Source organism: Eumetopias jubatus, unplaced genomic scaffold (assembly GCF_037043125.1).
Source record: "Eumetopias jubatus isolate StellerSeaLion01/CBP00866 unplaced genomic scaffold, mEumJub1_p1.0 scaffold_2, whole genome shotgun sequence".
Classification (NCBI taxonomy): domain Eukaryota; kingdom Metazoa; phylum Chordata; class Mammalia; order Carnivora; family Otariidae; genus Eumetopias; species Eumetopias jubatus.
Window position 1 is genome coordinate 110,346,214 of NW_028274808.1, and position 17,438 is coordinate 110,363,651.

General features: G+C 41.5%; 1 protein-coding gene across 10 annotated transcripts in view; it reads right to left on the reverse strand.

Moving 5' to 3' along the window:
• ALPK1 (alpha kinase 1) overlaps positions 1-17,438 on the reverse strand; it is a 117,765-nt gene that overhangs the window by 20,187 nt on the left and 80,140 nt on the right. For 6 of the 10 annotated variants that reach the window (XM_028121271.2, XM_028121273.2, XM_028121269.2 and 3 more), the window contains one exon: positions 7,785-7,983. In XM_028121271.2, the coding sequence (XP_027977072.2) occupies positions 7,785-7,983 (199 nt within the window). Of the gene's footprint in view, positions 1-1,379; positions 1,501-7,784; positions 8,174-17,438 lie in introns of those variants that run through there. The other 4 variants (XM_028121276.2, XM_028121275.2, XM_028121277.2 and 1 more) reach the window with 2 other exon arrangements.

The window sequence follows — 17,438 nt, forward strand, 5'->3', positions numbered from 1 at the left end:
TTTAAAATTTAAAGTCAGGGACACCTGGTTGGCTGTCGGTTAGGTGATGGACTCTTGATTTCGGCTCAGGTCATGATCTCAGGGTCGTGAGATCGAGCCCCGCGTCAGTCTCCCTGTTCAGCAGGGAGTCTGCTTGAGATTCTCCCTCTCCCTCTGCCCCTCCCCCCACTCTCTCTTTCAAATAAATAAATACATCTTTAAAAAAATAAAAATAAAATTTAAAATCAATAACTACATCATCCACAAAAGTGAACAGAAAAGATGACATTTCCAGGAATTGGTAAGGTGGGAAGTTGTACAGTGTCTGAAATGGCAATTAGATTTACACACATACACACATACACATACACATATACATTCATTCATATAGAATAAGGCTTGAGAAGTAAAGGCAACCCTTGTAAAACATTATGTCTTCTTTCTGTGAACAAGACTATGAAAGAAAGAAAAGAAAAAAGAAAAGGAAAGAAAGAAAGAAAGAAAGAGAAAGAAAGAAAAGAAAGAAAGAAAGAAAGAAAGAAAGAAAGAAAGAAAGAAAGAAAGAAAAAAGAAAAGAGGGAAGGAAAGAAATGAGGGAAGGAAAGAAAAAAAAGCATATTCTGAAATCATGACTTATTGTCTGATTAAAATTTATTCATACCAATGTGTTTAGAAAGAGAGCAATAACATGAAATACTTGTGTAAATGAATTTTACCAAAGGTATCTTTCTTTTTAAAAGTTATATTTTCTAATTAGGTTTTTTAAAAAGATTATTTGAGAGAGAGAGAGAGAGCATGCACATGAGCAGGGGAAGGCATAGAGGGAGAGAGAGAATCTCCAGCTGACTTCCCACTGAGTGAGGAGCCCTCACATGGGGCTTGATTCCAGGACCCTGAGATTACAACCTGAGCTGAAATCAAGAGTTGGACGCCTAACCAACTGAGCCACCCAGGCACCCCTCTAATTAGGTTTTGCTGATATCTAAGGATGGGTATTTTTAAAATATATTGATTTGTATTCACCAAACTTGCTGAATGTCTTAATTCTAATACTCTGTATAATTTTTGAAGTTTTCAATGTGGGCAATCGTACTATCTACAAATCCTGATAATTGTGTTTATTCATTTCTAATCTTTATATCTCTTATTTCTTTCTCTTTTTTCATTGCACTGGGAGGACTTCCAGGTCAGTATCAAATAGAGGTGATAACAAGATACATTTTTTTTCTTTACTTGATTTTAAAAGGAATATTTCTAGTTTTTCATCAGTAATTTTGCCAAGGTTTTTGATTGCTTCCTTTTATCAGGTTAAGAAGTCTCCTCTTGTGCAGCTATCAGCTTATTGCCTTTCAGCACAAAATTCACCCTTCATTGCCTGCTTTGCAATAATGGGAATGGACCTTGTAAATATTTCTCCTTTGCCAGCTTTGTCATTAAAGGGTGTGGACAGACACTGCAAGGGAGGCTGCTTCTCTTCCTGATTTAGTGTGCAATTCTTGCCAGGCTCCCGCAGTGCATGTAGCTTCTCCAGTGCCTGCCTCCTGCAGCGTTCCTGGCTTCTCCTGTGCCTTCCTCCTCCAACACAGGTGGCTTCCCCAGCACTTGGCTCAGTGTGCAGAGGTCAGCAGCACCGAGCGGCCGGCAGCTTTCCTGCAGCATCCTCTCAGGTGACTTCACAGTGGAGTGCTGCCAGGGAGTGACGTCCCCAGGAATGTGTCCTCCTGGCATTCCACAAAGGCAGCTTTGTGGTGAGTTCCAAGGCACCTTTCTGTGGATGGCTTCCCCCAGCACCCAAGAAGGTGGATTTCCAGTGAGTTCTGCTGGCATGGAGCCTCCTTGACTTCTCTGCCATCCTGTGAGCCATGGCAGTGCCTTCTCCAACAAGGTCTGGATCGCAGTCCTGGTGTGCCTGCCTGTGGGGTTGAGAAATTTTTCTTATTTGCTCTATCTCAGTACAAGGGATGGTGGCTGATCTTTATAACTGCTTATCCTGTATTCTTTAGAGTTTTCTTTTCTACTAATCTTTTCTACTTTCTTTTCTACTAATACTACTTATTAGTAATCCCTCATTAATCCCCTGACATAGTTAATAACTCTTTATATTAAACTCTCCTTGTTCAAATTACTGTGTTGTTTCTGTCTCCTGACTGGAACCTGACCAAGACCATCTCTAACCTTACTTTGTATTTTTAACCTAAATGGGTAGAAAATTTTAAAAAATCCTTCTCACATCAATTTAGGTGAACACATAGTTTTCTTGTTTATTCTATCCATGAGGTGAACTGAATGAATCAGTTATGACATTAGTATTATTATTATTTAGTAAGCTCTACACACAAGGGGGTTTAAATGCATAACCCCGAGGTCAAGAGTCACATGCTCTACCAACTGAGCCAGCCAGGCACCCCTGAATGAATCCACTTTAAAATATTTAACCATCCTTGGGGCACCTGGGTGGCTCAGTCATTAAGCGTCTGCCTTCAACTCAGGTCATGGTCCCAGGGTCCTAGGATCGAGCCCTGCATCGGGCTCCGTGCTCCACGGGAAGCCTGTTTCTCCCTCTCCCGCTCCCCCTGCTTGTGTTCCCTCTCTCACTGTGTCTCTTTCTGTCAAATAAATAAATAAAATCTTTAAAAAAAAACAAATATTTAACCATCCTTATATATCTGGAATAAGCCTTACTTGACTATAATGTATTTTATTAATTTAATATAATGCTGGTCAATTTGATAATAAATTTTTTGCATCTGATAAATTATGTAAGTGATACTACCAGGTAATTTCCTTTTATTTTTATCTTAATTAGTTTGACCTGTGCATTTACCAATTCTTTATTTGCCATTGCTTTTTTTTTGCTTGGTAGATGCTTAATGATGCTTAACGACTGAGGCATGCAGGGGCCCCTACCATTGCTTTTTGAATGTCCTACGTCATCTTTATAGATTCAACTTCTTACTTAACAAAATACATTCTTTAATGTGTATGTGAGAGAGAGAGAGAAAGAGGGAGAGAAATGTCTTGAGAATAATAAATATTTTTAGTCTTTGTCTGAGAATGTCTCTTTTGTCCTCACTTATGAATGGTGACTTTGCTGAGTATAAAATTCTAGGTTGAAAGCTATTTCCTCTCAAATTTTTTTGGTAGATCCCATTGCTTTCTGGACTCTGTTGTTCCTGATAAGATGTTTTATGTCAGTCTAAATATAGTCCCCATATACATAATCTGTCTTTTCTCTCTGTTTCCTTTAAGATTTTCTCATTGTTTGATTTTCTGTAGTTTCACCACACTGTGTCTAGGTGATTTTTTTAAAAAAGAAGTTTGCTCAAGGTTGGGTCCACCTCTTCAACACAAAGACGTGTTTTTCTCTAATTCCAGTCAGTCCTCTCAGAAGTCCTATCATGCTTATGTGCTTTTTTCATTCTATTCTCTAAGTTCTAAAAATTCCTCTTTCATATTTTCATCTACCTAACTCCATATGCTTCATTCTCAGTATTTTCCTTAAATATAATTTCCAGTTCCATCACTTTCTCTCCTGCTGTTAGATCTGCTGCAGGAATGCATTTCCAGGAGGTCAGTTAGGGGGTTGGAACACCTGAGAAACTGGCCCGGGAAATTTATCTTTATTGGAAGGCTGTTACCACTCCCCTATAACAGATGGGCACATATTTAGAATCTTTGGATAGTCCTTTTATTAAAAAATTATTTATTTATTTATTTTTAAAGATTTTATTTATTTGAGAGAGAGTGAGCCCACACATAAGAGAGCATGAGCAAAGGGGGGAAGGGCAGAGTGAGAGGTAGAAGCAGGCTTCCGGCTGAGCAGGGAACCTTGCGTGGGGCTTGATCCCAGGACCCAGGGATCATGACCTGAGCAGTAGGCAGACAATTGATTGAGCCACTCAGGTGTTTCTTTTCTTTTCTTTTCTTTTCTTCTTTTCTTTCTTTTCTTTTCTTTTCTTTCTTTCTTTCTTTCTTTCTTTCTTTCTTTCTTTCTTTCTTTCTTTCTCTCCTTTCTTTCTTTCTTTCTTTTTTCTTTTCTTTTCTTTTTTCTTTCCTTTCTTTCCTTTCTTTTCCTTCTTTCTTTTCTTTCTTTCTTTCTTTCTTTCTTTCTTTCTTTCTTTCTTTCTTCTTTCTTTTCTTTTTTCTTTTCTTTCTCTTTCAAGTTTTATTTATTTATTTATTTATTTATTTATTTATTTATTTATTTATTCATTTGAGAGAGAGAGAGTAGACATGAGCTAGAGAAGGGGCAGAATATTAGAAGGACAAGCAGACTCTATGCTGAGTGGAGGGGCCCCACTTGGGGCTCGATTCCACAACCCTGAGATCATGACCTGAGCCGAAATCAAGAGTCGGACACTTAACCGACTGAGCCACCCAGGTGCCCCTGGATGGATAGTCCTTTGCTAGTCAGTGGAGGTCTGGAGAACAGCAGCATCAGTGTTGTCTGGGAGCTGGTTAGAAATGCAGAATCTGAGGCCCTGCCACATACACACTGAATTAGGATCTGCATATTTTTAAGAAGATTTATTTATTTTAGAGAGAGAGAGAGAGTGCATGTGTGCACGAGTTGGGGGGTAGGGCAGAGGGAGAGGGAGAGAATTCTCTAACAGACATCCTGCGGAGCATGGAGCCCGATGTAGGGCTCCATCCTAGGACCCTGAGATCATGACTTGAGCAGGAACCAAGAGTTAGCCGCTTAACTGACTGAGCCACCTGTATTTTTAAATTTCTGAAAATTCTCTTTAGTTCTTTTTCAAAAGAGTGAATTCATTTTCTTTTCCTGTTGCATTCTGTTCTTTAAACGTACTATTTTTTTAAGCCATGTGAGTCTTTCAGGTTGTTCTATTTTTATATTTTGTTTTGGAGGGCCATTTTTCCTGTGTTTTGTTGTACATGCTGCTCTTCTCTCACATGTTTCATTTCCTTTTGTTGTTTATACAGTTTAACCAAGGGCATCTTCAGCAAGGATTATTCTCCTGTGGGATTCCTATTCCTCCGGAGTGTGGATGTTTCTCTAGAACATAGTTTTGTACTTGATATTCTGCTGGGCCCCAAAAATGTCAGTCCCAAACTAGTTTTTTGTTATTTGGGGGGATCACCTCCCTTGTGGGTAGGGTAAATTCAGACTCCTCACACATATTTGGCATTGTCTTGGGGTTTTTATTTATTTGGGGAGATTTTTTTTTTTTTTGGCCTCTACCCCAGAGCTTGGGTAGAGAGTAAGCTTCCTTGCCACTTCTCCAGGTGAGCTGGTGGAGCTGTTCAGTCCCCTCTCATAGCTGTGCAAACCTTTGAGAATTCCCGCTTTATGCAAATATTTCACTCCTCACATAGTCCCATGGACCTGTCTCTTGCCCCTACATGGGGATTAAAATGACAGTCCCTTCCCCTAGGACCATATTCAAGTGTAAACCCCTCTGGCTCATGAGCAGTAGACTACTGTTTTAACTTTGAACACTTTCTGTGTTTCCACACTTAAAAAAATATTCACAATATCTATGTAATAGGAGAAGATTTTATACTTGCTTAATCCTCCATGTGAAAGAAATGAAGATTTGAACCTTTATCTCTAATTATGGCTTAAAATGTTTTCCTCCTAATTTTAGGCAAGAGTGAGCTGGGCAAGCCCAGGATGTTCTCTATTGTGTCTGAAATCCCATGTTGAATGCCCTGACCTTTGGCATGTGTTTTGGGTGGATACCAGGAAGGGCTGAGTCAAAGGGATAACAGTAGAATTGTGCGGTCCCTTCATATTACCTTTATTCCTCTTCCTTACTCCTTATAATATCATACAGTCCTCTCATTTCTCCATCCCAGGAGTCCCAAATGCTGAGAATGGAGACTCCTTCTTATGGTACCTTCTCTACCAGGACACCACCACTGCTCTAAGCCCCTCTCTCTCTGAGACATCCAGTGTATGGGGAGGCTTAAGAGTTGTTTGGGGTGGGGGTGGGGGAACTGAGTGGCACAGTCGGTTGAGCGTCTGACTTGATTTCGGCTCAGGTCGTGATCTCAGGGTTGTGAGATCAAGCCCTGCATCGAGCTCTGAGCTCAGCGTGGGGTCTGCTTGAGTTTTTCTCTCCCTCCACTCCCACTGGTGCACTCTCATTCTCTCTCTAAATTAATCTTAAAAAAAAAAAGTTGTTTGAGGGGAGAAGTTCACAAAACTCACTTAACTCTGAGACTGTGTTTGTTTTCTTGTGGCTCTTCTGGTAGTATCTTTGAGGAAAAGACAACCCAACTGCTGGGAACTAAGATCTAGGATTTTATCTTAGACATAGGATACGTATCAACAGAGGAGCATACTGCTCATGATGCTCTCTAGGCTTACTCGTTATCACGGTGAGAAGCATGAGAGAAACAACAAAACAAACAAGTGAAAAGATCAGTGTGGCTGTGTAAAACAAAGCTATCAACATGCCTGCCTTCTGCTTAACCTCAATTTTCATGTCGCACTATACCAAATCTGTGTCTCATAAAATAGGCCACATGGACTCTGTTCCAAGTTCTAAGTGAGGAGAACCAATGTTAGAACCCTGCCTGTGCATGCCCAGCTTCACCATTCTGTTCTCCCTACAGAATGCTGTGCACACACGTCATCGCCATCCGATGCCATCCGAAGGAACATTAGTTGTCAGGTTTCCCTCATACCCCAAATATTATAAACTCCAAACATTGTAAAATGTCCCAAGTCAGGGATATCGGAAGGAAGAAAGTTTTCCCAAGTTCAACTCTGTCCCTGCAGTTACTCTAGGAAAGTAATAAACACGGACACAATTTATGCACAGCTGCAAGAACTTGAAAGTGAATGAAGTTGGGCTTTTGAAAAGTGAACCTCCACAAGCCCATTTCTCTCATGTCCTTTTATCTCTGTCCCTCTCTGCATCCAACAATTGTCCCATTTAGTATAGTCAGTACAGTTCCTTTTCAAAGGAAATGAAGTAAAGATATTTTAACCCCTTGAAGACCGGACTTACTTAAACAATAACAACAGCTAAAATCAATTTAAAAAATGAGCCAGTCCTGTTTCTGGGAAGGGCAAATTTGCCTTCTACTTTTGTCCTTTATTCTTTCACTCTTAGAAATGAGGAGAGCAGGCTACACATTTCTCAACCTCATGGTTATCAGTAATTTAAATAATTCCAAAATTCTATAGAAGTAAACTTCACTGTAATACATAGCAGGCCTTTTCTCCCTCCAACTGCCCTCTACAGTACATCCTAAGTTAGAATGTCAGCCTCATTTTTCATTTCATTCAAAGTGACAGAAGGAAAAAAAAAAGGATACTTTAGGGCCTAATCAGGTACTGTACCGGTGTTCCCAGTGATGGAAAAAACCCCTCAAATTACTTCAGTGGATTTGTCAGCTCTATTGTTAGCATAGTCAAGTGGCCCTACAGAAAGGAGACAGGAGAACTAAGAGAAAATAGTCGAATTTTAATCTGCTTTTTAAAGGCTCTTGGTCAGAAGTATAGCAATTCAGATACCCCTGTTTGAAAGCAGCAGGACAGATTTGTTAGAAGACAAAAGCTCCAATTAGTATTTTCCACACCCTTTCACAATTTTCTCTACTGCTTCTGGCTCTGAAACCCTTTATGCCAGGGCCTTTGTGCTGGCAAGAGGCGGGTGGAAGGGCACCTCGGAGGGCCAGGGGCGGGGAGAGCCCGCCGCTTGAAAAGATGGCCCACAGGCCCGGGTGCCCGCCGTCCCCCCGCCGAAGTCAAGTAGCCCCGGAGCGCAGCCGAGCCCCCGGCCGGCCGCACGGCCGCAGGACCGCGAGGGGCCAGCAGGAGGGAAGCCTACCTGAGTTGACCGAGATTCGGGCTTGGCGAATCACCACCTGCGGGGCAATGGGCGTTGCTGGCTGCAACTTGTGGAGCCCCTTGGCGACCTGCAGGAGATTGCCGGAGACGTCGAGCCCGTACAGGAAACGGTCGCTTAAGAACACAATGGCTGCAGCCGTGGTACAGTCGCGGGCGCGGATGGAGGCTTTCAAGCACGCCTGCAGGAACATCCACGGGACAGAATGAACCAGACGGAAGCAGCGCCCGGCGGAAAAAGAACGCCGCCCTGGGACCAAGCTTAGGCTTCTAGGTGTTTTGTCCTTCCTTCCTTTCTTTGTTCCTTCCTTCCTCCCTCCTTCCCTTCCTTCTCGTCACTCTTTCTTTCAGTCAAAACAAGAACAACAAAACCTAGAACAAGAGGAAGAAACAAACTTTATTGGGTGGCTGAACCGAAAGAAAAAAAATAAATAAGGAAAAATCCAAATCAATTGTGAGATAAAACCTTTCTTCCATTTCCTTTTCCCCACTACGTTTCTAAAATTATACAAGTGATACATGCATATTTCCTGTTCTTAGAAAATTCAAACAACACAAGGTAAAAATGAAAAGTGCCCCTTAGTTTCCTGACTCTTTACCTTATGTTTTCCCCTCCTCCTCCGCAATCTCTTTCTCATTCTTCCTCATCCTGGTTTCAGAGCGATCCTTCTAGAAACTTCTACCCTATTGTATATGTAGACATTAATTGATTCCCTGTCTTGCCTTGCTCTCTCCCCCCCTTTCTCCTCTACCTCTTTTTCTCTCTCATAAATGAGATTACACTAGACATACTGTTATGTTGGTTAGTTCTTTCAGTCATCTTAGCATCTTGAAGAGCGTTCCACATCAGTTCATAACGCTCTGCTTCACTTATTGCCTACATTTTAATTAAGAAGAAATACAGAATTTTAGGTAACATTTTAAATTTAACTTATACTTAGTTAATGAATAAAACAAGAAAAAGAAGAAAACAGGCCCGAAATGAAAGTGTAACATAAAGAGTGAGAAGTGAGGGGCGCCTGGGTGGCTCAGTTGTTAAGCGTCTGCCTTCGGCTCAGGTCATGATCTCAGGGTCCTGGGATCGAGCCCCGCATCGGGCTCCCTGCTCAGCGGGAAGCCTGCTTCTCCCTCTCCCACTCCCCCTGCTTGTGTTCCCTCTCTCGCTGTCTCTCTCTGTCAAATAAATAAAATCTTTAAAAAAAAAAAAAAAGAGTGAGAAGTGAGGCAAACCTGTATGGAAAAACATCATCTTTTGATCTCCAAGGTGTTATACTCAAGATATTCAAAGTCATGTGGCTAACAGCATAAATGAGTTTCCCACTGAGCAGTATTTTCTCCATTTGCTAAACTAAATCAAGCAGTGTTTTCTGAGCATGTTGGCTCACCTATGAAGCCCAAGAAAGCATTGCTCATTTTCCTAGCACAATGTTACCACACAAAGCACTGCTTTCTTCACCACATAATCCTAAGTACTAACACTTACTAGATGGGTAAAACTAGATGCAGGGCACAGTGCTAAGTGCATTACATGTACTAATTCACTCACTCTTTACAACAATCCTAACAGGCAGAGTCTATTAATTACCCCCATTTTATAGGTGGGAAACCTGAGACTCATAGAGGTTAAGTAACATGCCCAATGTCACATGACCTGTGACTAAGAGGGGAGATTTGAACACAGAAAGTCTAGGTCCAAATCTCACACTTTCAAGTCCCATGTTGTACCGACTTTATTTTAGGAAAACAGGAGTTGGCTATCAATTACCTGATACTTGCAGTGATGCCAGTAAATACCAAATATGTAATCAGTGTTGTTACAGTTGCTGGTCTGAGCATGATTTACTTTAACAAATTGAAACTAAGAGAGGACGCTTTCAAACCGGGAGAGAGTAACCTCTGCTTTTCAAAGTCTGCCTGGAACTGTTCTTTTAGAGTTTTAATTTGACACTTGTATATCTCTAGGTAAAATTGGCCTAAACTCTTAGATCTGGCCCATTCCAGAGTTCTACTGATGGTGCTTATTCACATGATTTGACTTTTGGTATGTATGTTTTGGTGTGCTGTTCTATAGCACTGCATGTAGAACATAACGTTTATATTTACGGGGTATTCATCAATCAGGTAATGCCAACTAATAACCAGCACAATAACCTTTCTATTTTCATACGGAGACTTTCTTAACTCATTAAGGTTTTTAAGCTATCACTGTGTTTATTAAGTCCCGAAAGTGATCATTTGCCTTTGTATTTATCCTTTTGTTCAAACTGATCACTGTTCTCATTGTGATAGAGATGCCAGTTATTAAGGGGGGATATCTCTTCTCTCTTGGTGTTTCCTTCCATGTGAAGGGAGCTGACTTCCTGTAGCACTCCTAGCCTCTCTACCACTTTACCCACTCTGCCCCAGGGGAGGTGGAACGATTAATACGATTGGTAAATTTGGGAAGAAGAAACTGGCATGCCTGGCTTAGCTCTTCTCTTTTGTTTCCTTGGGAACAGCTGTCTAAGGGAACCAGGATACTCTGCTCTTGTGTATCACAAGTCTTATCTAGAAAGCCACCCTATATGTGGTGTTCTGCTTGCCCTCGTAATCTCTGTGACTGAATGGGGATGTCTACATAATTCTGGGGTTCAGCTAGCAGATCCCCTGTGCTCTAATATGAAGCTCTATCTTTCAGTTTAGGCTTTATCAGAATTAGAGGTAATGTTTAACCTCTTGTCTGCCTAACTCTTGATTTATTTCTGTTCGCTCAGAATCCAGGAGGGAAAGAATCCTGGATCCTCTCAAAGATCCCGGCGTTAATCATGGCCTAATATACCACAATCCTTTCTAAGGAAAACTGCGCTGCCCACAGTTCCTGCTTTTGAAACTGGCATGCATTTTGCTATTTTCCTTGACTCCATTTCCCTACCCCACCACCAGCTCAAAGCTAACCTAAGAGTACTCATCTGATCCCTGGCCCCATGACTCTGTGGCCTGGCTTGAAAAAATGAACTTTCAAATCTGAACTAAGAAACATAGAAAGAATGGTAGTCAGGGTAGAAAGAAGCAGAAAATAGAATGTAGCTTAGTCACACTTAATGGGCAACTGCAGACTGAAGATGGAAGAATGATGGCTCCGAATCCAAATGTACCTTGTCATGAGTGCCATTCTTAGAGCTCCAGGCCTCCTTGATTGTTCCATTATGTTTTTATAATAATGTGCACCCCATTTTGTGAATTTGCTTGAGTGAACCTCTGTTCCTTCCAACCAAAAAAAGAAACTAAAACTGAATTGTTCAAAACTTCCATTGAGAACTGTCAAATTTTAAAATGAGAACAAGTCAGTCAATTGACATTCATAAACTGTAAATTCAAGTGGAAAGGAAAATTTATGGTTTTATGTATGCCCAGCTCTGTTCACTAAGGCTGGTCTCTGGTCAAGAGTCCTTCCTATGCTAGGTATGCATGACACAGTCCTTTAGTTTGCAACCTCAGCAGTTATTTGCAGAACGTGCAGCCTCTTCCACTGCTAGGCTTCCTGAAACATGTGTTTGGAAAGAGCAACACTATTGCTGTCACCCTGCTCGTGACCACTTATCTTGCAGGGTCCTCAGCAAGCCGTGGTGAGTTCCCTCTCTTTGAGGTTGCCCTTTGGTGTGTGCTTGATGGTCAGTTCTGCTCTCCTGTCTCGCAGGTGCCCCACTTCAGTTTTCAAGTACCCATATATCTCCTTGGGATGCAACACTTAGTGACAGGCTATTTTCCAGAAATGATTCTCAATCCTTACCTCTCTGACAAAAATGGTTTCCATCATTGGAGCACCATCTAGTTTATGAAAAACATTCACAGACATTATCCCATTTGAATTTATAGTAACTATAACATCCAAGTAAGGTAAGGAAACTGAAGTTTCCAAATTTACAAAGTCCAAAGGGTCAGGGTCAGGCAGGAACCCAAGTCTATATCTTTTTAAAATAAATTTTCTTATTGTGGTAAACAATGCATAACATAAAATTTACCATCTTCACCATTTTCAAGAGTACAGTTCAGTAGTGTTTAGTATATTGTTGTGGAATAGGTCTCCAGAACTTTTCCATCTTGCAAATATGGAAGTCTATACTGACTAGACAACAACGCCCCTTTCCCCATCACAACCCAGCCCCTGGTAATCGCCGTTTTACTTTCTATTTCTATGAGTTTGATTATTTGAGGTACTTCAAGTAAGTGGAATCATACAGCATTTGTCTTTTTGTGACTGGTTTATTTCACTTAGCATAATGCCCTCAAGGTTCATCCATGCTGTAGCATGTGATGAAATTTCCTTCCTTTTTAAGGCTGAATTATTCCATTATATGTATATACCAAACTCTGTTTATCCATTCATCTGTTGATGGACATTTGGGTTGCTTCAGACTGTTGGCTATTGTGAATAGTGCTGCTAAGAACATGCACATGAAAATATCTCTTCAAGATCCTGCTTCCAATTATTGTGGCTATATATCCAGAGTAGAATATATGGGTCATAGTGTAATTCTATTTTTAATTTTTTGAGGAAGTTCCAGACTGTCTTCCTTAGAAGTTGCACCATTTTACAGTCCCACCAACAGTGAACAGAGTTCCAATTTCTCCATATCCTTGGCCAACACTTGAGGAACACAGGTGTATTAAGTGTCAACTTTTCCTCTGATTTCTCCCTATGGTCTGATCAAGGTGATTTTGCTCATTGTCTAATCTGGGCATAGGAAGCTGGGTCTTTGGAGCTAGTGCTAAACTTGTCACTCACTGAATCCAAGCAGTTTCTAAGGAAACCATATCCTTTATTATGATGAGCAAATTCTAAAATGGACAAAAAAAAAATTGAAAGGAGTGTTCTTGTTCTGTACTTAAAAGGAAAGGAAAGAAAAGAAAACCTCATAGGAGATGGCCTTTAATTTCAGTGTTTTGAAATTCTCTAGTAAAAGTTGGTACCATGAGAGCAAATGATGATTTGGTGATTAGCTGGACATTATTCCAGCAGACATTCTTCACACTGAACTGCAAAGACACTTTGCAAATCCAGTGGAAACTTCTGTGAGGTGGTCTTCCTGACTTGAGACAATGGAGCTTCTAGGAGTCTGGGTAGGCCAAGGTGGCCAGAGTTCACAGGGAGAGCTGCACAAAGCAAGGAGTCCAGAGTTCTGAAGAGGGTTCCTCAAGTTTTCAGCAGAACTCATGCATGGAAAGACACCACCCCAAAGCTGGAGAAAGAACTACCTGAAAGGACTAGTAGAAACAGTCCCCAGCTTCATGTAGGACTTGTGTTTCCACCAACCAGGAAGGAAAATCTTGTTGTTCACATGGCATGGGGTAGAGTATTCAGAAGGGCATCACTTCAACAGTGAGACAAAATTAGAATAAGGTGGCTCTTGGCCCACTCTAAAAGTTTAGAAGCAAGCTTGAAAAAGATCAGTTTCATAACTTGATTGAGTCCCAAAACGAAGCCCAAGGATATTTATAGGCTCACAAAATACCCACTATCCTATGTGCTGAAATTTACAATGTCTGGCATCCAGTCAAAAATTACCAGGCATGAAAAAAAGCCCATATTGCAGAGAAAAATGAATCAATAGAAACTGACCTCAAAATGACAGTTACTATAACTGTATTTCATCAGTTCCAGAAGGTAGAGTAAAAAATTAGTTGGAATTACAAACATGAGAGGGAGATGTAAAAATGATCCAAATCAAACTTCTAGAGATTAAAAAAACGTATCATGTCTGAAATGAAAGCACAGATATCTGAGTTTGTTTCCTAGCTGCCATTTATTTGCCATGGCAAGTTACTGAAACTCTCCGAGTTTCAATGGCTTCATCTGTGAAATGTGGATAGTATTTATTTGCAGTACTGTTATAGGATTAGAGGAAATGTGAGTCAAGTGCTCAGCACAGGGCCTGGCATACGATGGGTGCTTAATAAATGACAGGGAACTCTGTGGGGAAAAAAAATAGGAAAAATAAGTCAGTTCCTGCATTCCTACTCTCCTGCATGACAAAATAGCAAGAAAAGACAGGCTCTGGAAATAAATGTCCACGGAGTTTTCAATAGAGTAGAGAGGAAATAATAGATCATGTGTAGAACATCTCTAAGGCTTATTTCAGAAAATTGCTAAGCCTCTAATTTCTTTTAACCTCTTTCTTCTCTTGAGCAACTCTGAGGAGTGATGCTACTAGAAACGGAGAAAGAAAAAGGAAAACGAGCGGGCTTGATGGCAGTTGGTGAAGGAAAGCTGGTTCCTGAAAGGGGGCCTTCTCAGCACGTGCGAGTTGCTTTTGGCTGTCGCCAATGGAGGAATCCCTCCCCGAGCACCTGTAAACTGATGCTGCAAACACCCTATTCTGCATCCCACATGGACACGCCATCTATTTGAGCAGAGAACATTGCCTAATCTATTTTTCCCCCTTCGACTCTTAATAGATTGGAGCACAAAAGCCCGAGAGAGGGTGACCTGCCAGACAAAGGCCCTTTGAGTTCCCTGGAAAAGTAGACTTGGAGGAGGATGGAAGGAATCCAAGTGGCCCTATTATTTCCACTTGCACTAATTAGACATTTTTCTGTCAGCTATTGAGCACTGCTGAGAGGCCAAACTCACTGAATTCATTTCTAAAGTGTTTACAGAAGTTTGCATCTGTTTGTGTCTCTTCAGGAGGAAAATAAGCACTTCAATAGCATTGTAGAAAATCTAAACGAAGCACCCTATTCTGGAGGGACCTGGCATCCCCACAGCTGCATAATTTAACTCCGTTCAGGGCCGAACCTCTCGCATCTCTCTCCAAAACCTAACGATGCAAAATACAGAGAAGTCAACTCAGGAGAATCTTTTCTTTCTCGTCATTGTCTTTTCTCTCCCTCTTTTGAAACAGCGGCATGCTGTGCACTATATACAGATTTAGGTGGGTATCATTCTTGTGGCCCCTCTCTCGCGTTTCTACCAGCACTCTGAGAAATTAATACCCACTTTCATTTGCTGCCAAGTGAGGGGATAGTAAATTCCTCAGCAGCAACGCAGAATACATCACCATCCTGGGAATCTCCCCCAAATGTACGCCCGGGGAGCGCTCTGACTTCAGAAGGAGTGGAATGAAAGGAGGCCAGAGTGTGTGGCAGGAAAGGACACTAAAAGGGAAAGTTTCCCTACATGGTAAAATGTGCCTGGGTTATGCACAACTAGATTAACATGAAAGAGAGTCCCTCCCCCATCCCCACTCCCCAAAAAGGAAAGAAAAAGAAAACAACACAAAAACCCTAACCCACTGCCTACATGGGCAGTGCCTTTGAAATGCATATTGGTCGACATGGAATTTGATTCAGGATTCTTTTGTTTGGGGTTGTAGGCCTATGACTGACCTGCCATCACAGAGGACTCAAAAATATGATCTTTTTAGACAATCTCACAGCAACAGAATTTTAGTGTTGGAATCAACATAGGATAACTGAAAAAAAAACAAAAACAAAACAAAACCCTCTAACAGGAATTCTATCCCTTTATCTTCCCTCAGTCTGATGTAAAGGCTGTCAGATTGTCCACATGGCCACCAAATTGTGTTTTTCTTATTGACTGATCATATTCCAATACAAATATGTGGATGTAGGTAAGAGAGTGTCCTGGATTTCTAGAGACAGCTTACAGATGTGTGTGTGCGCGCGTGCGTGCACGCAACAACCCTGCAGTTGTTTTTTCACATCTGTTTTCAGAATGGAAATACAGGGTTCTAATTGAGTTTATGGCACAAAAGGAACTTCATGGCTAGAAAGCTGAGTCAGGTGGTAAAGGAATTAAACTCCACAATGAGATTTCAATACACAGATGATTGAAAAAATGCTAAAGAGCCTTTGCTAAGGGCTTTTGCTGAAGGGCAGCAAGGAAAAGTGTGTGCCGTTTTCATGGTTCCTTGCATTAGTGCTAGCCCCTGCCGATGCTGAGCATCAAGTTTGGGTCCCAGCTATGGGTTCAAAGCCGAGATGCGTTCGCAGCAATGACAATGGCAGCTGTTCTCTAGGGGGGCTGGGTGAGGGGACTCAGAACTGAAGCCATCTGGCATTGCAATCGGCAGGAATAGTGTAAAGGGAAATTATTGCTGCATAGCAAATTGGGAGATTGGAAAAAGGCAGGGGAAAGTGGGGGAAGATGTCCTGAGGTGAGGAATTAGCAGAATAAGCAAATGAAAAGTGATGATACCTGCAGAGTTATACATCAACATTAAAAGCAGAGTAAGAGTAGAAGCCATTGAACTGGACTACTCAAGGTCAATGGAAGACCAAGCATGTCATGCTCCGTATTCATCCACCCAACTGAAATGTGGAGAGGGAGGAAGAGAAAAAAACTTGAATTTTCCTAAGGTTTATGCCCAAGGCCGGTTAACATTTCATAAGCCTTCCTTTGTTTTACCAGTGGAACATGAAGATTCAAGCCCTTTTGGAAAATAATTGTGTATCTTTTTCTTTATATACCTAAAGATAACATTTCAATCATCTCTCCCTGCTTTTCATCCTCTCTTTCTCAAATCTACCATAGATGGAGTTGGCTGTCTTTTAAAAGAAAAAGAAAGCAGTTTCAAAACAGAGAACCACCTTCCCGGGATCCTACTGAATCTCATGGCCCCTGGGAGCCAGGGACCTGCATGCTTAGTCTCTTCCAGGTTGCTATGGCCACCATGACTCCAGTCATCATTGGTCATTTCAACATCCACATCGATGATTCACTCGGCACACCGGTCTCTTGCCACAGCCTCCATACCTCCAATGATCTTGTTCTACATCCAGCCTTAGTCTCTATGACTATGGTACCTGTGACTCCCATGCTCAGAAATACCCTAGAACTTGCCATTTTGGCAGCAACACAGTCTGAATCTCAACTTGACCACTTGATTCTCTGTTCTTTATCTTGTATTCTAGCTGCCTTTCTCAGGAGCTCAACCCCAACAATTCTGCCACCCTATAGGGACAACCACATAATCCACTGACCCTACTATTTTTTGCTACGCTACCAATCCCCTCATGTTCTCACTTGATTCTTTAAATTCCCAGGGTGCATCAATATAGTGACTTTAAAAAAAAAAAGCATTCTTGACTCCATTGTCACTTTCAGCTTCTGTCATGTTTGTCTGGCAATTCCAATCATATTTATTGTTAAGGGAGAATGTTGGCCTCACATTAAAATCACCTAGGGGGACTTTAAAAAGTTCAGATGTTCAGATGGCACCCCAGACCAGTTAAATTGGACTCTCTGCAAGTCTACCCACCCATTGATTTCTTTTAATATCCTTAGGTGATTCCAAAGTGCAGGTATAGCTGCAGACCCCCGAGCTAGCCTGTTCGCCTTTCCCCATCCCTCATTTCCTCCTTCCTGCTGAAGATGGAATGAATTATCTAATGGGAGGGGCATACCTGCCTCAGACCTTCCTCTCCCATCTTTTCTTTTTTTTTTTTAAGATTTTATTTATTTATTTGAGAAAGAGAGTGGGCACACGCACGATAGAAAGAGAGAGAGAGAGAGAGATAGAGAGAGAGAAGCAGGCTCCCATGCTGAGCAGGGAGCCCGATGCAGGACTCGATCCCAGGACCCTGGGATCATGACCTGAGCCGAAGGCAGATGCTTAACCGACTAAGCCACCCAGGC